The sequence below is a fragment of the Protomyctophum parallelum genome, assembly GCF_964188405.1.
Source record: "Protomyctophum parallelum genome assembly, chromosome: 11".
Classification (NCBI taxonomy): Eukaryota; Metazoa; Chordata; class Actinopteri; order Myctophiformes; family Myctophidae; genus Protomyctophum; species Protomyctophum parallelum.
Genome location: NC_139707.1, coordinates 40,500,536 through 40,521,817, shown reverse-complemented (window position 1 = coordinate 40,521,817; position 21,282 = coordinate 40,500,536). Strand labels below are relative to the sequence as shown.

General features: G+C 43.5%; 1 protein-coding gene across 1 annotated transcript in view; it reads right to left on the bottom strand.

Annotated features, from left to right (window-relative positions):
• Positions 1–5,040: 5,040 nt before the first annotated feature.
• The window catches only part of nalcn (sodium leak channel, non-selective), a 111,843-nt gene continuing 95,601 nt past the window's right edge, over positions 5,041–21,282 (bottom strand). Inside the window, exons 26-43 of the mRNA XM_083776368.1 lie at positions 19,982–20,086; positions 19,584–19,690; positions 19,337–19,457; positions 18,853–18,951; positions 18,670–18,763; positions 16,616–16,722; positions 15,903–15,983; positions 15,012–15,131; positions 13,220–13,288; positions 12,786–12,934; positions 12,067–12,160; positions 11,065–11,197; positions 10,140–10,255; positions 9,583–9,740; positions 8,913–9,063; positions 7,529–7,672; positions 6,959–7,076; positions 5,041–5,262 (exon numbers count right to left, since the gene is read on the bottom strand). Of these exons, the coding sequence (XP_083632494.1) occupies positions 5,117–5,262; positions 6,959–7,076; positions 7,529–7,672; positions 8,913–9,063; positions 9,583–9,740; positions 10,140–10,255; positions 11,065–11,197; positions 12,067–12,160; positions 12,786–12,934; positions 13,220–13,288; positions 15,012–15,131; positions 15,903–15,983; positions 16,616–16,722; positions 18,670–18,763; positions 18,853–18,951; positions 19,337–19,457; positions 19,584–19,690; positions 19,982–20,086 (2,112 nt within the window). The 3' untranslated portion in view covers positions 5,041–5,116. The remainder of the gene's footprint in view (positions 5,263–6,958; positions 7,077–7,528; positions 7,673–8,912; positions 9,064–9,582; positions 9,741–10,139; positions 10,256–11,064; positions 11,198–12,066; positions 12,161–12,785; positions 12,935–13,219; positions 13,289–15,011; positions 15,132–15,902; positions 15,984–16,615; positions 16,723–18,669; positions 18,764–18,852; positions 18,952–19,336; positions 19,458–19,583; positions 19,691–19,981; positions 20,087–21,282) is intronic.

The window sequence follows — 21,282 nt, the reverse complement described above, 5'->3', positions numbered from 1 at the left end:
GAGAACAAAGGCAAACCTTTTTTTATATATAAGCAGCTGTAGAAACTATACTTTCGAGTTGTTAAAATAGCTTCTGCTCAGTATATTGGAACTCCCATCTGTTTTTCATGGTTTATGGTCTTTCATTGAATGCTCTCCAAACGAGATGTAAACAGTATAAAATTAGTAATGGTAGCAGCTTCCCGCCTTCCCCTGCAACGAAGAAAAGCATCCCTCCCTCTCATGGCCATAAAATCACAAAGATAATCAGCTCCATGAACACCAAAAGTGCCTGCATAGAAAGTCTTCCCGCTGCAGTAAAATGCCTGGGTTCTTCTGTACGCAAAAACAAACTTCTCAAAAAGAAATGTCTGAAATCACTCCCTCACTATGGATTTATAGGAGGGGAACATTGGAGGAAATCTTCCTTATTGGGCTTTTCTACTTTTATTTGGATAGTACAGTGTACAAGGGTGACAAGAAACAGGTAGAGATGGGGGGTGACAGGCAGCAAATGTCGTCAGGCTGAGGAATCAAACCCACGACTCGTCAGGCTGCATGTGGGATGCGCCAGTGACATGCAGAGTCTGTCGACGGTTTTAAGAAAATTGTTAAAAACGTATTTATTTCGTCAGCACTTTATTTTATGATATATTTTTACTTGATTTATTTGCATCTCAATGTTTTACCTTCTATTGTTTGTTTCATGCCCCGTTTTACCTTGTTGTACAGCACTTTGTAACATTGTTTCGAAAGTTGCTCTATAAATAACATTTACTTACTTACTTACTTACATAGCCGCTCTGTACAAAACGGAACCTTACGGGTGCATTTGGTTACATTTGTATAAACTCTTGAGTTATTCTGCCGAGTGTGAATGTGAATGAGTCGCAAAACCCGGCCCAACAGATGCAAATATCAACCTCTGTGACTGTGAGGTGTGATGACAAGTAACAGTTTAGGACAGGTTTCCACAGGGCAGCGACAATATAATATTACGGGCCTGCTGTACCTCATGCTATGACTGCGTCTACTGACACTGTGTGTGTGTGTGTGTGTGTGTGTGTGTGTGTGTGTGTGTGTGTGTGTGTGTGTGTGTGTGTGTGTGTGTGTGTGTGCGTGCGTGTGCGCGTGGCAGCATGGAGCCTTTACCTCCGGCTGAGGGGGGTTTTCCTGGTTGTTAGTGTTGTGGTCTTCGCTGGGCATGGTGGTCTCTATGCTGGGAGGGTTGAGGACGCGACTGAGCTCCTGCTGCTGGCTCTTCTTCAGGCCTTCGATGATGCTGCACGGCTGCTGCTGTTTCTACAAGTGCATGCAAGAGCCTCTCGAACGCACCTTCTTCACACAGTGTGAAGAAGTATGAAGAAGGTGCGTTCCGACTGAAAGATAAAATATTTGTTCGAGCAGCGGTGTGTTTACACATAAAGTCAAAGCAAAAAACACGCCTTGGCGCGATGTTGCATTGAGTGGCAGGAACGCAGCGTTCCATCACCTCGGTGTCTTCACTCCAGCTGGAACATCCCACCTGAGGCGATGTTCGCTTCCCTCCATCAACGTTGACATTTTTGGTCTTCGGTGGGAACACACCTTGAGTGTTTGGCATAAAAACCTCCCTGTCTGCCCCAGACAGGGAGGTCAGGAGGTCATGCCAGACACTTCACAGGGATCGATAATAGTTTAGTAAATAATTACATAATGGGACAAAAATTGCAGCCAATGCACTTTTTGTCCAACATCCTTGGAAAAGCTTCCAAAGTAGTAAGACCATAAGTTGAACTACTTCTGTTTCTGTAACAGCACATCTCCTGAGGCAGCGAGGGCCGTTAACCTCTTCATCATGAGTTCAAGTCATTAAAATATAATTGAACTTGTGTCCCATAGTGGAGATTTACTTTTAAACGACTAAACCCTATAGGCTATACTTTGTTGACTGCGGTCCCCCAGGATTATAAACTAAATTAATTGCACCACATACTGTGGCTGCTGCTGAAGTCGACAGCAGTGAGTCAAAGCAGAAGTTGGGCAGAGCAACGCATCGAGTTCTCCAATCTCCATTTATTTAAATGGTTGATGTGGGGGAAAATAATAATAAATTAGAACGGCACTCTGTCGAGTGCCTACTTGCTTGTTGCACACTAGTAGGCCATTTATGGCCTACTAGTGCGTAAGCAGAGCGTGCAAGTACTGTCGACCGCTACAAACTGTCAAATATCAGCTTCTCTGTGAAGGAACTTTTGAAATGTTGAATTAGCTATTTGCTATATTAGCTATTTGCTACCTACGTACTTTATGCAAGTAAAAAAGTAGTATTATGAAGTATGGTACAAGTTTCTATCTATAAAAGAAATAGTTTTATCGATTTAGAATTATTCTGGATCCCTTTTTAGTTTCTCAAAGAAAAATAGGTATATAAGGTATATAAACTGAAATAAAATATGTTATCACGTATACAGTATAATTATTTATTTTAAATTGTCAATGGCTTTAAATTGACTTAATCTTGGACTATAGTGATATTAATACTAAATGCCTCTGTGTATGTATGTAATTTGTAAGTTGATTAGCGGTATACTGTGGTTACTTTGCGCCACTTTTGATGCGTATGCACCGTCCCAGCATACGTCAGGGTATAACTGGTATAACTAGCTCTCAATGATGACGTAATAAAGATGTGGATTAAAGGACCCAATGCCAGAGTGTAATTGGTTTTCGATGGTGACGTATTGACGATATGTTTTAGTGTCGGGAGGATTAAAGGTAATGCTCCCTATGTATACATGTATGTAATCTGGCACCACTGCCGTATCAGGCATTAGTCATTACATAATTTGCTGGGACGGTGCATACGCATCGAATATCGTCCTGGGTGAAACTAGTACTTGCCCGCTCTGCTTGCACAAGTAATAATAAAAGAGATATCTGTAAATGTAACTATTAAGCATTTGTCCAGGAGATGGCAGTAGCATCCAGGGTAGTAGAAGGACATTGACGCAATGATGAGGGAGGCCCTCCTGTTTCTGTAGTGTGAGGAAGCACGATGAACAAGTACACCCCCTGGACATGACGCTGGTATGTCGCAGAGACTTACCCCAATCCAACCCTTGAGCCAAGCAGGGGGGCACTGAGTCTTTGGTATGACCCAGCCGGGTGATCAAACTGGGCTGAAATTCTAAACACAAGGCCACTAACACTGTATGTAAACGATGCTACCTCTTAAGCACCCAATGTCTATTTTATACTTTCAACGGTGTTGGACAAAAATAGCAGCGCAATTACAAAAATAAAGAATCAAATACAAAATGAACATTTCTGAAAATCTTTCAAAATGTTTGACAAATGACATAGGGCCGCCAAGTTGAAAGTTAACTGACAGATTTAAAGTGAACATAAGGAAACATCAGAAACATCAAACAAAGTAGCCTGTAGACATCACTAGAAACTATGGAGAGGTTGATCCCAAGTTCATCGTACACCAGTGAAGAGAAAGTTCACCCTGTAAGTGCAACCTGTACTTAAATTGAGTATTTGTATTTCTGGATACTTACTTTCACTCCACTATGTTTCAAAGACAGTCCACAACATTTCTAAGGGGAGAAAACAAAAAAACAAAAAACATATGAATTGACCGCTTTTCAAATCTTGTAGGGGAAATAGCAGATCGATGAGTTGTGAGCTTGTCGAAGTATTGTTATTTCTTGAATATGTCTGTAGTAATATTTCCAGTAATTTGTATCTAGTATAATTATACTCTGACTCAAATCCTGGAGTTGAGTTCTTTGTCGACCACTGCTGCTCAGAGAATCCCCATTTTGAGCAGGGTTCATGTTTGTGTTAACTAGGCAAAAATGCAGACCTGACTTTACTTTTCCTTGTTTCGTCAGTAATAAATAGACAATGTCAAATACCGGTTGTTGACAAATGGAAGTGCAGATGTTGACTGCTGCTTGCCAATATTTTTGTCTGAAAAATATACACATATTCATGTTGATTTAGATGCCTAGACACCGTAGGCCTTTATTAGAATAAGTCAATACTTTATATAAAGGAAATACTTTATGTATATTTTACAAAATATATCATGTATGGTTTTTTTCCACCTCATAAGATAGATGCAACATATAACCTTTAATTACATTCACAGTCATGATTTGAATCTATATCTTGCTTTCATTTGCTTGGTCCAAAGAACAAGACTAAAGATTAGATTAAAGATTAAAGTATAAAGTGTGTACAGTATATGAATATATAAATTATACAATAAACACTTAACATTAGAACAGACAGATATTATTGGCACAATAAACAAAGTGAATACGAGAACAAAGACAAAGTTTAGATATCTGAAATAAAAGCAGCTGTAGAAACTATACCTTTGACCTGTTAAAATAGCTTCTGCTCAGTATATTGGAACCATGTTTTATGACAAACATGGTTTATGTTCCTTCATTTAATCCTCTCCAAGCGAGATGTAAACAGTATAAATGTGTATTGGTAGCAGCTTCTTAGTTCATTCCTTCCCTGCAAAATATTAAAGCATCCCTCCCTCTCATGGCTATAAAAATCACAAAGCAAATCAGCTCCATGAACACCAAAAGTGCCCGCATAGAAAGTCTTACCCACCGCTGTAAATGGGTTCTTACGGTATGTACGCAAAAAACAAACTTTGCTAAAAATCTCCTCTGCCGTGTCTGAAACCACTCCCCACTCACTATATACAGTACAGTAGTGCACTATAGTGATTAGGGACCACTCTGTATTTATGAAGAGGATCATTGGAGAAAATCTTCTTTATATATTTTTTAATATATATTTTGGGCTTTCCTGTGTTTATTTGGATAGATGGTGAGACAGTGAGTGACACGCAGCAGAGGTCGTCAGACTCGGGAATCGAACCTACGACTCGTCAGGCTGCATGTGGGATGCGCCAGTGACAGAGCCGCTCTGTAAAAAACTGACAACCTTACTGGTCCATTTGGTTACATTTGTAACTCTTCGTGTTCAGTGTGAATGTGAATGAGTTGTTGATTTCGGAATTCGGACACAGCCCTAAAGTATTCTCTCTCTCTCTCTCTCTCTCTCTCTCTAAACCCCGACAGATACAAACATCAACTCTGAGAGGTGTGGCACGCCTCCCTCTCTAATTGCAATTGACATCCTCGCCACTTTCGTCGCTCTCCACGGTCAGCTGACGCGTCCACCACTTCTTCACCTCCGACCCCGAAGACGCCTCGTCGTTGACCGTTGGGTTCATCTTACACACAATCGATTTGACACTGGCCCGACCTGCACCGAACACACATAGGCACGCACGCACACACAAAAACATGCACGCACGCAGAAATAGACCATATATAGATTTACAATTATAATTACAACACAGGAGAAACAATCCTGGCTGCAAGGATAGAAGTGGGCCCCCAAATAATTTAATATAAATATGTATTATAATAAAAAATATATTTAAATAAAATTATATAATAAAAATTATGGCAAAACTAAACAAACGACATGGTATGTTTTCTGCAAAACCTTGGGAAATTAGTTTTCCTTCTGCTTGTGATAAATAGGAACTTAAAGAATATTGATAAGGGACAGAACACAATCGATTGATTTATCATTCAAAATAACATGCTCTGACAACACCCATCTGACAACAAATGGCTGTAGTGTTAAGTGGTCAGATGGGTGTGCCGTGAACCGATTTTCAAGTGGACCCAGATCCAGAAAAGGTTATGATGAACCACTGTACATTCATTTTGTTCTTTTGATTCGGTGAACGGGAACAAACTTGGTCACTTCCTCAAAAGCTACAATATCATTCCTGGAGTCATTTAGTTTCCTCCATGTGGAATGCATGGTGTCACGAGCTTCAGTCAGTGAGTTGCACAAATACAAACGTATTGACTGACTGGCTGAAGAGAGACGTTCCTCTTTCATCATTGGAATGAACTACGTGAGGAGAGCGGAATCGAAAGTACTGAATGGTGAACAAATTATTGGAACAGTCTTCATTTTCACAGCAAATATACATTTTATTGTGACGGTAGGTCGCAGATTACTATGAAAACCTGCAAAACCTGTCAATCAGTCACGCCTCGTGACACGCTCCATATATGGCTGTCTCCATACTGTCTTAAGGCCTATTCATAGTCTGGATTTTCGGTGGTAAGGTGACCACCGCTCCGGTGGTGAGCTGACCACCGGATCTGAAATAACGTTGAGCGGTGGTGAGTAAAAAAAGAGAGCAGGGCTGGAGCGGTGGTTTGCTCTTCACCGCGGCTCGTGACGTCATGTTGTAGTTCGGTGGTCACCCCACCACCGTAAATCCAGACTATGTATGAGCCTTTACTGGTTTAGTTTTAGTCATAGACTTCTGAATAAAACAATTGATCTACATTTGATTTAGTCGACTAAAATGTATTTTCGCAGGCAAATAATGCCAGATTTTTGGATCGGCTACCAAGAATAGCCGATCTACAAGCTATTTTCAGAGCGTGACACCCAAGCGCAACCAAGTGTAGAGATGCGCAGGAGCTGGGATTGATCCACAGTCTCCCACTCGCCAGATCGACAAACAGCCTGTCGTGGCAGTAGGGCTGAGCCCGATTGGCAGGGCTGTTGTGGGCCGGGTCTTGGCTGAGTGCTACAATCAACCCCCCCAGTCTTTGGAGCACGTCCTCGCCCTTCACACTAAATGCCGCACACAACGTCCCTCATGTCCCTCACGCAAGGATCCCCATGCTCCAAGTCCTGCCGACTACGCCAGATTGTGGTGATGCGCAGGAGTGGGGATTGAACCCCAGTGTCCCATGCACTCACCAGACCTGTCTTGCCAATAGTGGACTGTGTCTTGGCTGGGTGCTACACAAGCATACTGTAACTTGTCTCAGTCCTACTGAATCACTTCTCCACTCTCTTCTCCCTCTCTAACATTTTCGCCTAGCTATTATTTGTCCCCATCCATTACCGCAGCACTGACCTGCTGGCAGCCGCCACTGTCCCAGCTTCCTCTGTGGTCGGCCCAGGTCTGAGGAGTCCTGCCGGTAGCCTCCTCTGTCAGACAGCGTTGGGCTCAGCAGCTGCTGGAGGCCGCTCAGCTAAACACAACGGAAAGAAAGGCGGTTCACTACTTACACCTGCGGGTTATTATATCGTTGCTGTCGGGCAGAAACCTCATATCTCTGTACCATTTCAACGTTTTTTTTCTCTCTGTAAACTAATGTCCTACTTTGTCATACTATAAAAAAAAATCAAAAAAAAGATCTACAAGCTCAAGTTAAAGTGGAAATGGTTATGGTTAATAAATATTTAAGCAATGAAAAATATTAACAGAGAGCGTGACTAAACTACATTGGATCCATTGGAACATGGGTTATTTTTTCCATTTCCTGAAAAGTAACAGTTTTGACAGGTTTCCTTTCCACCCGACAGGGACAATATCACACGCCTGCTGTACTGTACATCAAGCTGTGAGTAACGGTCTACTGGCTGTGTGTGTGTGTGTGTGTGTGTGTGTGTTCGTGCGTGCTTGGCAGCATGGAGCCTTTACCTCCGGCTGAGGGGGGTTTTCCTGGTTGTTAGTGTTGTGGTCTTCGCTGGGTATGGTGGTCTCTATGCTGGGAGGGTTGAGGAGGCGACTGAGCTCCTGCTGCTGGCTCTTCTTCAGGCCTTCGATGATGCTGCACGGCTGCTGCTGTTTCTACAAGTGCATGCAAGAGGCATGCGGTGTGTGAAGAAAGGTGCGTTCCGACCCGAAAGATAAAATATTTGTTCGAGCGGTGTCGTTACACATGAAGTCAATGCTTCGGTGGGAACACACCTTGAGCGTTTGTCATAAAAAAACTCCAGACGTTTAGACAGGAAAGGTTTTACAAATTCAAGTTTGAGAGAACGTGTAGGAAGTGTATAGTATTGTTTCAGCATTGTCATTTAGAGCAGGGGTAGGCAACCTTAGGCACGGGTGCCAACATTGGCACAGGGGAGGGTGGTCACTGGCACAAGTGTGAGTCTAGAGAGCTAATTTATTTTCAAATTAAATAGTAGTCAGTTAAACTGCATCTATATACACATTACGTCCTGCACATACTTCTACATTCATTCAGACTCCTCTCACTCTGACTGGGGAGAGACTGCGTTTGGGAGATTACTTCTCTCAGAGTCCAATGACCATTACATCCTAATGTATTAACAAAAGACAATAATACGGCAAAATGAAAACTTTATGTCAAAAAGGTTGCCGACCCCGCTGGTTTAGAGGCTTTGAACGTAACAATTTCATTGTGCAGACTACTGATTGCGGACACCACACGTGTTTCCAGGAATGCGTTTGTAGACCGTGTGTGGCATGTGTGTGTGTGTGTAATACACGTGCATGTTGTCATGAGGAGATATTATGTGCAAAGTGTACCTGTGGGTGGGTGTTTGTGTGTGGAGGGAGGCTCCTACCGTACGGATGCGTTTTAGGGTGTTTGTGTGTGGTGGAGGATCCTACCGTCCGGATGCGTTTTAGGGTGTCTGTGTGTGGAGGATCCTACCGTACGGATGCGTTTTAGGGTGTCTGTGTGTGGAGGATCCTACCGTACGGATGCGTTTTAGGGTGTCTGTGTGTGGAGGATCCTACCGTACGGATGCGTTTTAGGGTGTTTGTGTGTGGTGGAGGATCCTACCGTCCGGATGCGTTTTAGGGTGTCTGTGTGTGGAGGATCCTACCGTACGGATGCGTTTTAGGGTGTCTGTGTGTGGTGGATCCTACCGTACGGATGGGTTTTAGGGTGTCTGTGTGTGGTGGATCCTACCGTACGGATGCGTTTTAGGGTGTTTGTGTGTGGTGGAGGATCCTACCGTACGGATGCGTTTTAGGGTGTTTGTGTGTGGTGGAGGATCCTACCGTCCGGATGCGTTTTAGGGTGTCTGTGTGTGGTGGAGGATCCTACCGTCCGGATGCGTTTCAGGCACTTCTTGAGCCACATGCGAATGGTCTGTTTAGCCACCTCTTCTTCTATGGTGTACTCCAGCTGTTCCCTGGCCAGCAGCTCCTCCACCTGGAGAGACTTCCTGATGTCCACCGAGCGGTACGACAGCATACTGCGGAACGCAAAGCAACGCACAGTTAACCCATTCTCACCTGAGATCAGATTCTAAAAAGGTCTTCTACATCCTGACAGTTTTCTGAAAAAGCCGTGTTTCTATGTCAGTCGTTCTTCGATTTTTCAAAAATAGCAGACCTACAAGATCGTAGCGCGCCACTCGGTGGCGCGCTATGAGCTTGTAGATCTGCTATTTTTCAATAGCTAAAGTATAACATAATGCTATTTAGTATGCCCTTTTGGTCAAAACCATGGACAACTCCCTAGATTAGAAGATACGAGGCATTCTTTCTGAGCCGTAAAAAAGGAAGAATCAGAATTTCCATTTTTTTGTTTGATATCAATAAAAAAGCGCTACGACGTGTGTGTACACGTCCCCCGGAACCAACGGTTGGATTAGATATGACGTTGCGGTTTGTACGCGGTCCTACGGTCTGAATGGGTTAAAATGATGATGGAATTATAAAAATTTCTTTGCCATCCCGTATATATTTCCTACGCTCAGATGAACGCACACCTGAGCACATCGTGGAAGGTGACATCAGCTCCGTTGTGTAGTCTCTCCATCTCGTAGCACATGTGTTTGAACAACAACTTGTCCTTGTCCAGATCCACCTCTAGCCGACCTCTGAGTAGACGGAGCAGGAACTTCACTTTCGACGTTGGGATCAGACCCTGGTCATGAAAGGGTCACAGGCACGAATGATGATTGAATGATGATTGACTCTGCTGCCCGTCTACTGTGACTTGGCCAGAACTGAAGAAAAGATTCAACACGGCAGGACACCGCCAATTAACATTTTATTGAACCAGCAGATGAAAAGTGGCTCTGAGTGAGATTAGGGTCTTTCACCACTCCACTCATCCTTTTGAGCTGTGACTGTAGGCCAGGGCTATTACATCCCGATGATAATTATAGACGTGGTGCGTGGATAAGTCGTCATTTCCCCCATTTCCTTCCATTACGACTAATTCCTTTTCACCTCTTATTTTGACTCCTTTTTGTGTCTAGTCTAGACCTTCCCTTTACATGCAACGTCTTGTCCCGTTACACCTCTCTCCCTCTGCTCTCACCTCTCGTTTGTCGTCGACCATGTTCCAGATGATCTGGAAGTGTCTCAGGTCATTGTAGCTCAGCAGCTGGTCCTCCTCCGTTGAGTAGAACAGAGAGAAGTTCTCCACAATGATGGCTGTCACAACCCGGGGAAGAAAAGGATACGCATAAAAACACTCTTTAATTAGTAGCACATACTGCAGGAATGCCAGCTGTAGTCAATTGTCGCACAAACCATCTGGAGGCGTACTAGATGATTAGCGCTCATGTCAGACTCTGCATGAGACTGTTCTGAGACTTCTGACTATAATCGTGCCATACCGGGATAAATAATCGTCTGGCACGATGACAAATGTGATATGAGTTAGTGGCCAGGCTAATGGTGTTCTGGATGAGAGCTCCCAATAAAGTGCTCATATTGAAATGATTTGTTCCAGCTAAAATTAAAAACATTAGATGTAAAGTACAGTAACCCTTAGGGTACCCTTAGAATACCCTTGGTACTGTCATGACGCTCACCTCATCATCCAGTGCAGTCACCTACATCGACAGACACGGTCCATATAGAAACACTGATGATCACATTCAGATTTCTTTTTTTAAAGATTGTCTTGGCTCACACCCAAAACCGATATATTTAGTGTCTCTCTCTTCCTGTCTTTCCCCTTCCCCTGCAGTGGGAGGGAGATCATAATGTCTGCATGGTAATTGCCCACAATGATAAGTGGTAATAGCAGTGTTAAATTCAGCCCAGGGAGCAATGGCAAGGCTTGTGCTTTATGAGCTTCCAGGGGTTTATGGCACGTTACAGCCGGAAATGAAATAACGGTCTTACAGATGACATGGAATAGTGCCCTGTATTTGAATGGCTTTTGTGCACACACACACACACTCACGCACCTACAGTACAGCAGCATGTTTATAGATACACACACACAAACTCACCCACGAGCAAGTTGAGCATAATGTAGGCAATGATGACGTAGAATGAGCAGAAGTAGATGAGGGCCCCGGCGTAGTTCCCGCAGTCCGTCTCCCAGTAGCGGTGTTGATCTGGGGTGCAGAACGGTGCCTGCACCTGGGCCATGACAAGACAACGCAAAACACATTTCACTGCAACGTTCTGGGCTATAATAATAGTAGATAATAGTTTAGTAAAGACTCTCGTGTGGCTGTGTACAACGCCACACGTAAATTACATACAGTATGGTGCAAAACATTGCAGCCATTGCACTTTTTGTGCCACATCCGTGGCAAAGCTTACAAAGTATAAAGACAATAAGTTGAACTACTCGTTTCTGTAACGGCACGTATCCTGAGGCAGGATATCATCAGTTAAAAACTTTAAAAAATAATTGAAGTTGTGTCGAACTATATTTGACTGGGGTCCCCCAGGATTCTATACTAGGCACTGGCAGGTCCCCTCCTTTTCACCTCTACACCAAGTCTCTTTTCAACAAAATGAATGTTCCCATAGTATTTTAGATAAATTGTCGAGAATGTCGACAATTAGGGAATTTAAGGTCCATGTTGGTATACACATGGACCTAATAAGTCGTTTTTTAAGTCATTTCTTTATAATTTTTTGTACTGTTTTGTCAACCATGCCTAATTTAAATAGTAATCAGAACAAACAAAGAGGTAGGAGCGCAGTAAGCGCAAACAATAGTGGGGAGGTGCTGACCACGCGAGACAAAAGGAAGGAGAGGTCGCACAGCTCGTAGTCACAATGCAAAAAAAAAAACGTTTTTATTGAAAGACCAACATTTCGGCAAACAATATGCCTTCTTCAGGGTATGTTATACCCTGAAGGCATATATTGTTTGCCGAAACGTTATAATTAGTAATAACATAATATGATTCTTGAATCTATCTGTCACTGATGTGTCAGTGACGTATGCTCGCAGTCAATCAATGTTGTGTGGCAGACCTGCTGTCCTGTCTTACCATGCAGTCATGCATGATTTTATTCCAATCTTCCCCCGTGACAATACGGAAGAGGACAGTGATGGCCTTGCCCGCTGTAGAGAAATTAGCATGTCTGTCAATGGGGAGAAACATATACAGTACCAGGTCAGACAGTGTTATAGGAAAGATCTTTTACACAGTGATGTAATTGTGCTATATCCTTGCTGCTAGTGCTCAAATGACGACGTATAGGCATACTAGAACTCTGTGTGTTCGCGGCTAATCTCGCAACTCACTAGACTGATCCTATAGCCAGCTTTCTGTGTCTGTGTGTACCATGGATTTGAGGATGAAAAGTGAGGACGCAAATTGTGATTTGTCGGAATGTGATGTACTGTATGATGATAAGAGTGCCCCGTGGTGTGGAGCAACACCATTACTAGACGCCGTTTGTTGCATTGTTGGAGTGAACAGTCTTAAATTGAAAGGCATAATGTAAATCGATAACCCTACGATGGGAAAACTGTATTGGGAAGCCATGGCTAATGCACTTCTGGGATTCAGGACTACAAACTGTAACACTATAGGCATACATGCGACGTGCGTTTAGGACCACAAACTAAACTAATAGATTAGCAGGATTCAACTTTACTGACAACAATACCAACCACAAAGTAAAAGGCAAAAAGAGAACTTAACACAAACTTTAACACAGCATAGGCAAAAAGTGCATAAAGTGTCGAAGCGGTCAGGCTAACCTATTGATGTTCTCTCCGTATTTGACTGTTCCAAAGAGAACAACCCCGGCAAACGCATAGCAGAGGAGGAGGAGGAACATGCCCACGATGATGAAGAAGCTCTTATACATGCTGACCACCACAGTCAGCAGAAGCATCTTCAATGTCACCTACACGCACAACGTGCATACGTGTGCACGCACGCACGCACACACACACACACACACACACACACACACACACACACACACACACACACACACACACACACACACACACACACACACACACACACACACACACACACACACACACACACACACACACACACACACACACAAACACACACACACACGCAAATGTGATTTATTGCTACAATGCACATTGTACCTTTGACACGATGATGACAAGATGATGGATTGAGAATGGGGTCGCTCAGGTAAAAATATACTCACGTGCTTTCCACATATTGTGAAGAACCTGAAGACAATCACACATGTACCCATCATGTAGGTGTAGGCATTCTGTGGGAGGAAAGGATACACAGAGGAGGGAGCACTCATTACACATCATGAGAGAAGCATAAGCAAACGACTGATATCAACCCATAGAAAGGAACCGAACTGTCATCAGTGCCCATACCCGAGGCGGGGTTGGCGAAAGGGCCTTTCTGTGTGTGACAGTGTGAGGGTAGGTACCCTCACAAAAAACATGCCGTAATCCTGGTCTCTAAACTACCTCCCCCTGGCCAGCCGTGGCGCCTGATGGAGGGGAAAGGAACTGGTCGGAATAACATGTTCCTTCCACGCGCTACGTCCGGGCTGGGGAAACTGAAAAGAAGCAGCTTGGACTCCTTATGCATAGAAGGAAGCATGAGGTCAGTCCGCTGCCCCCCCCAGGTTGGCAGAGGAAGTGTAGCGCCCAGGATTACATTATAGATAATTGACACTGGGTGAAAAAATGGGTTGCGAAATCGTGGGATAAAAAAATAAAAGAAAAAAATAAAGGAACGAACTGTAATACAACTGTGCTTGCATGCGAGTGTGATTCTGTGCAATGCTATGACATTCTTTATTATAGAATTCTAATGGGAATATTATTTTTTTACTTCTTACTTTATTTGTTATATATTATGTTTTAATGGATCTTTCTATGTCAATTTTCCAGCGACTTCCGTTAGGCTTTCTCTGATATGAATATGCATTAGCTAGAGTGAGTAACACCATCCCCCTGAGCCCCTCGTTGGCTGCATGCAAAATGTCAGGTGAGCCAATCACTACGACTGGCACTATTTCAACGTATACAGTAGTATAGTATACCGTACGAATCATCAGTTCAAACTCCATACATTCTCTGGTGCCAGTTTCTCCCCACCCACACAGGAACAGGTATTCTCAATTAATTTGTTCCCGTTGAATGCTTTGCGTGGGTCGCAGAAACATTAGCTGGCATCGTAAATAAACAACTTGCGGCACTTCAGATGAAGATCTGTGTTTAATCTTTGGGAATTAAAGGACAACTTTAGTTTTTTTCAACCAAGGTTCATGTTTTAGGTTGTTATTAGAGAAACTAAAAGGTGAATGTTAATTTTCTTTCATTTGCTGCTTTCTTTCGTTTTAGGGATTTTCGCCGTTTTTGACAGGGGGGCGGGGGCATTCGAGCATGGGGCTAAATATTTATTTCTTTACAATTTTTTATGCCGATTTATTATTTTATAATTTACTATAGTCCTACTAGACACCAAGAAATTACATCTGGCCACAAAAGATCACAGGATCTATTGAATGTGACAAACTGACATATTGAGCACACAGTATAAGCCTTCCCCCAGTAGGCTACCTTCATATTCAGTAGATCCTGTGATCTTCTGTGGTCAGATGTAATTTCCTGGGGTTTATTAGGACTATAGTAAATAATAAAAAAAGAAATCGCCATAACATTTTGTAAAAAAATACATATTTAGCCCCATGCTCGAATGCCCCCGCCCCCCTTTCAAAAATAGCTAAAATCCCCAAAACGAAAGAAAGCAGCAAATGAAAGAAAATTAACACTCACCTTTTAGTTTCTCTAATAACAACCTAAAACATGAACCTTGGTTGAAAAAAACTAAAGTTGTCCTTTAAAGAAAGACAAAGTGGATGCCGGCCAATCGGAATTGACCAAAGCATTCAAATTAGGGTGAAGCGGGTTTTGTTTCTGTAAATATGATTGATTCTGGTTGTCTATGTATTGTATTGATCACCTAACCATTAAGGCAAAGTGCAGCACTATCCAGATGACTCCCAGTGATGTGACCAGCAGGTCATAACGATTCCGTCGACTCTGCCAGTATCCAGCTGGAGACATGGCTATCAGCTTCATGGTCACCTACAGTAGGTGGAAAAACCACCATCAGAACATCAGGCATACAGTACATCCAGAAGAATATTTCCAAACCCAGATGGGTGTTTGAGAAAAAAGGTCGCTCGCATTCACACCAGGATGCTATACTGCGATTAAAACGAATCCCGTTTGTCGGAAAGTGCGCTGGCAGGTGTGACTGTGAAGGCTCATTGGAATGCTGGTGCGGATCAAACAATCCCATTCTAGTTCGCCAAAAAGCCGGGGGTTTCGCTTCGCTTCCAAGCGCACCTGACTTCGATTCGCTGCATACATTTTATTGTGTAGTTTATGAATTAAACATAAGTTCCTTGCTGCGGTTGACACAGCACAGTGTAAACGCAAACGCGGCAAATAAAAAAATGCAATAATGATGCTACTTCACCCCCCCCAATCACACCGAGTCTAACAAAGTACAGGTGAGATCTTCTAAATCTTAACAGTTTTCAGAAAATACCTACGTTTCAGTGGTTCTCAAACTTTTCCATAACAAGGACCCCCAACATGATATGTATTTGGCCATGGACCCCAATCCGAAAATGATTTGTTCCAAGGCCCCCAGAGGCAAAATAAGAATGTTTGCTTTAAAATATATAAAAAAGCTGATCTACAAGCTCATGGCGAATTACGCCAACCAATGTGATATATATATACTGTACTAGAGATATATACAGTAGGTAGCTAAAATCTAAAATGACACAGATGCTATTTCTCGGTCTTAATGGGTTAAGTTGAGTAAGGACAAGGAAATGGGCTTACCTCCAACACAAAGATTAAGGTCATGACAACTGACATGGTGGCTAAAGGAACCGTCTCCGCATGTTTCTTCTCCGCATCCCACTGGAGAAGACATGCATGTACACAGGCTCAAACATCAGTAGGAACGCGACAGTGATGTTACTGTCTTCAATAGGCGTATATCTCGTTTTTGTGTCCGAGCATAGGCATGGTAACTGCCCGTCTTGTCTTGACTGTCCTCCGAGCTCTGCTGGATAGTCTGATGCGAGGTTACTCCGTGTAAGTACGGTATGATACAAGAGAACTGTAACTTGTAACTTTTATTTTTGTAGAAGAGGCAAACTAATATTGTGTATGCCGTTTGCTTTGATGGAATAATTGATTGAACATGTGTGTTCTAAATAAAGTATTTGTGTTGATTATTGTGTCATTTATTTGTATACAGTGTAAACTTGAAACATTATTGTACTGTAAAAAGGCATATAGTGCACCGTACGTGTTCAATCAATTATTCAATCAAAGCCAACAATATTAGTTTGCCTCTTCTACAGAAAAACGTACAAGTTAGTTACAAGGCTGCATTCTGTCATTCTCTTGTATTATTTCTCATCGCGGAGGACAGTCAAGACGGGCAGTTGTCGATAGGCCAATCAGAGGCAGGCGGGGCGTTACCATGCCTATGCTCGGACACAAACGAGACATATACGCATTCAATAGGGATCAGAGTTGTGTACCTTGACAGACAGCAGTACGGACTGGGCCAACACCAGCACAGCGATGCCCCGCTTGAAGAAGGGGTGCTGGGTGATGTCATACATCTTGGCCCGGAAACCCCCAGTTTCTATCAGTGATACAAGGAACCATCTTAAAATAAAGGCCTAAGTAATATTTTCAAGTTTAAAAAAAAAAAACAGAATAAACTGAACCAAATGATATTTGATAATCATTTCACACAAAAAGGTTATGCCAATACAACATATACACGCGCACGCACACACGCACACACACACACACACACACACACACACACACACTTCTGCCAATTATTACATTACATATTCTGCCAATTATTTTTTTATTAAGAAGGCAGACTAATACATGGTTTTCTGCCAAGGAATTTAAAATGGTCCAAACAGCCATTCAAAACAAGGACAATAGCTCTGGGAACATGTTTCTTCAGTGATAATTCATCATGACTTTATGAGCCAAACACACAGTACCTGGTTTTCCCCTTACGTAAGGGCATTTCCCCTGAAAGGACCACGAGCAATTGTCACATTTTACAGCCGGCGATAACGTTGCAGCTTTATGGGGACATTATCTTCTCCCAACGACATCTTCAATGGACATTTAACCACTGCACATGCATGTGGCACGGTTATGCCTTGAATGCAGACCGAAAGATGTTCCCATTTGCAAGACACAGCACGGCTAAACATTCCAGAACAGGCTTTCCGATACCAAAATCAATATCCAATACTGGAACTCGAGAGCTCCGTCGTTTATATCATGCACATCTCATGTTGTCATGAGAGCCAGTTCTGTCTGTGCTGTGATGATTTGCCAGCAGCGATTGGGTGATGTGGATGCTGGATGTGGATCAGAGTCAGGTTGATAGTATAATATAGTATAGTTATGGTTATCAGCTGACTAAGGGACATTGGTTTTCTGTTAGTTCTGTACCAACTGGCCGTGTAGAGGGGGCTGTTCCCCCATACTGCCATATACCTGCCTGGGACTCCTCCAGCTCTACTCAACTGCTCCAGTGGTAGGTGGAAAGAACGAAAATGGTATCAATGTATTCTCTTATATGTATTTATTTTATTTATAGTATAACTTATCGTAACTCCCCAGTCCCCACACACTTGTATGTGTACTATTGTCACTGATCTTTTATTTATGTTTCCACCTACTGGTTCACCTGCCCGTAAGGAGCTTCTGATGCAGCGTGAGCTGGAGAGCACTCCTCGTTCAGTAATAATGGTGACCAAGCTGCATGAAGTGCAGGCACTGCAGAGGACTGGAACCCACAGTGCCCGCGGTGTAGGACAGGGCCATTACCCCTGTGCCACCCAAGCACCTGTACCAACTTATATCCTCACACTGAAACATGATTGATTTAACGCTACAAACCGAGAAGGTCCTATCAAACTATCCTTGGTGTTCATTTGGCGTCACTCCATAAACTCAGTGTATAAAATGCCATGGGAGGATTGTGGCATGCATGCACAAATCACTGTCTGAGCTATTCACGTTGATCACCACCTGTCCTTCTATTCAGACATTCTTTCTTTACCGCTGTCAGGCATTGTTTAATTTAATGTGCATGATGAACCCACTGCTGTCAATTAATCTGCCAGCTCTGCCCAATGAAGAAACAGGCCTCATCAAATGGCGATTAATCACTGCATGCGGGTTCTGCGTAACTGCGTGCAAATTTACACATGTACATCCGTGCACAAATGCCCACCTTCCCACCCAGACATACAAACGCAGTGCATGATTAATCGAGAAATAGAGCAAAAATACTTGCAGTGCTTTAGGGCAAAAAGTATAATTGTCATAATCATTCATTTCTGCTGCTGTAATGGAGGCCATTAGACTTGCAGACTGCATTTTCAGAATTCTGCATGTTACAAATACCAGACTGTACTGTACCTCGGAACTCTGTGCCAACTGCATATAGGTGGACTCGTGTGTGTGTGTGTGTGTGTGTGTGTGTGTGTGTGTGTGTGTGTGTGTGTGTGTGTGTGTGTGAATCCAAATAAAATACTTCAAATGATCAGACCTGGGCGTGGGGGCAGATGGAGAGGCTGGGCTATCTTCAACCGGCTCTTCAGATCCTCCCACCTCCTCTGGTCCACCGTAAGCAGAGCGGTTCCCTTGTAATAAAAACAATAAACAGTACATCAATGACCCGCGCTGCTCTAAAAACACACAGGCCATTGAGACATCTGTGGAGGATCGGAACCTTGTTCTCATTGAAGTTGGCGATGACGACGCCCACGAACAGCGTGAGTCCGATCATGCAGCCAAGGAACACAAAGACGTGGATGTAGATGCCATGGATCTGCAAGACACACACACAGATGGAAGACAAGGTCGCGTTTGAATAACCCATTCTGACCTGAGATCAGATTCTAAAAATGTCTTCTATACAGTACATCCTGACAGTTTTCTGAAAAAGCTATGTTTCTATGTCAGTGGTTCTTCGATTTTTCAAAAATAGCAGATCTACAAGCTCATAGCGCGCCACCGAGTGTCGCGCTATGAGCTTGTAGATCTGCTATTTTTCAATAGCTAAAGCATAACGTAATGCTAACACCAAAAAGGGGTTCCCGCCCAAAATGGGATAACATAGCAATCTCGCCGGCAGACGGTATGAGTCAGTACATGAAAAAACCCCGAAAGAGAACAGATTGATGGGAGAGATAGATAGGGCCAATGCTTGGTACCGGTCCAACGCGGTGAATGATGACGTCTCGGACTTCCACCCAGCCTTTGAGTGACAGCACCTCGAACAGGGCCAGCATGGCGTTTCCCACGTTGTCGAAGTTAAAGTTACGGGGGTTGGCCCTGGCATGGGACGGCATGGGAGAGCACAAATCATTAAGCTGTTTTTACAAAAGGGGAAATGTCAACTGTAATGTCAAAATAGATTCGGTCACAAAAACAAAAAAGAATAAGAACATAAATCTTTACCAGACTCTTGGTACCCAGAAGCCTGGCTTCTTCTCCCCGGGCTTGAGTTTCAGGTTGAGGTTTTTGGAAACGCTGACGTTGATTCTGAATATACCGTGGCAATCCTTCTACAATAATTGAAAAAAAGAAGGTAGTGAGTGAGATGCACATCCTTGTGGTACAGGACAGGTATAAGTTGTAAAGAAAAGAAGCAGTCCGCACAGACAGCTTAAAAGTAAAAAAAACAAAACAAAAATCAACTGGCGCAATGCAAAGCAAAGGCACAAACAACAGACGTTAACGAGGCTCATTGGATTATTGATCTTACTTGGCACAAACGCCAGAATGACATGGCTCATTGGACCATTGATCTTTACAGTGACTGTAATTCTACGGCCACTTTTCCACTTCTACTGTACCCGTTCCGTGATGTGGGGGTCATTGCACTTGGCGAGCTTTCCGGCAAACAGTTGAACCCCAAAGCTTGCAAACACCAGCATCAGCGTGCAGAGCAGAATGGAGACCTGTGTGTGACATAGGAGATCGACTGAGAGTTAAAGTAGTAAGTAAGTAGCCTTGCCGAGCCATGGGGCCCATAGGGCAGGAGCCTATGTCCTGTTTCTGTAGCGTGAGGCAGCTTGATGTACAAGTACACCCCCTGGACATGACGCTAGTATGTCGCAGGGACTTACCCCCAATTCAACCCTTGATGCTGAGTGTCAAGCAGGGAGGTACTGGGTCCCATTTTTAGAGTCTTTGGTATGACCTGGCCCGGGATTGACAAAGGAAATAGAGCATGCACCTCCACTCTAGCCCAGGTGCTAGACAAAAGGCAGTACAAGAGAAAAAATAGAGTCTGCAACACTGGTATGAAAAACTCAGCTCCACTGGTTTATTTGATTCAACGTTTCGATCCCTTAGGATCTTCTTCAGGAATAGTGTGACAGGGAATGGGTGTGTGCCTATATACAGGAAGGGGTACAACTGATTGAACTGGCCCGGGATTGAACCCCGAACTCCCAGTCTCAGGGCGGACACTCTAACCACAAGGCCACTGAGTTGGTGAGAGTTAAAGGCACATGGTCCACAGCGGGACGCCCGGAATGCCTGGGCCTGAACGGGAGGCATGGGAAATCTCAGACACATCTGGGGGGAAAGTCCAGCAATCACTGCATTAACCAGGGGAATCTCAAGCGTTATTCAATAGTCTGGATTTTCAGTGGTGGGGTGACCACCGAACTACAACATGATGTCACGAGCCGCGGTGAAGAGCAAACCACTGCCACCGCCGCCCCAGCCCTTCTCTCTGTTTTTACTCACCACCGCTCAACGTTATTTCAGCTCCGGTGGTCACCTCACCACCGGAGCGCTGGTCAACTCACCACCGAAAATCCAGACTATGAATGAGCCTTCAGGCGCTACATCTCAGCTCCAGAATGTAAATGTAAAGTTATAATGAGTGAGTCAGTGTATCACTCTATTTATTATTGTAATTTATTACACAGCTTGAATGCTTGATTCTGATCAAATTCAGCAGGGTGTTATTTCTGGATAATGACCGCTCCGCTCTATAATGATGGCTAATCAACGCCAGCTTTGATCAAGTGCCTGCCTCAGAGCACTCAGCTCATATCAATGCGCACTTCCGCATCAGCGCCGAAAAAGTGGTACAGGCCCGGAACAACTTTTAAAAGGAACTAAAGGACATATTTTGTATGCT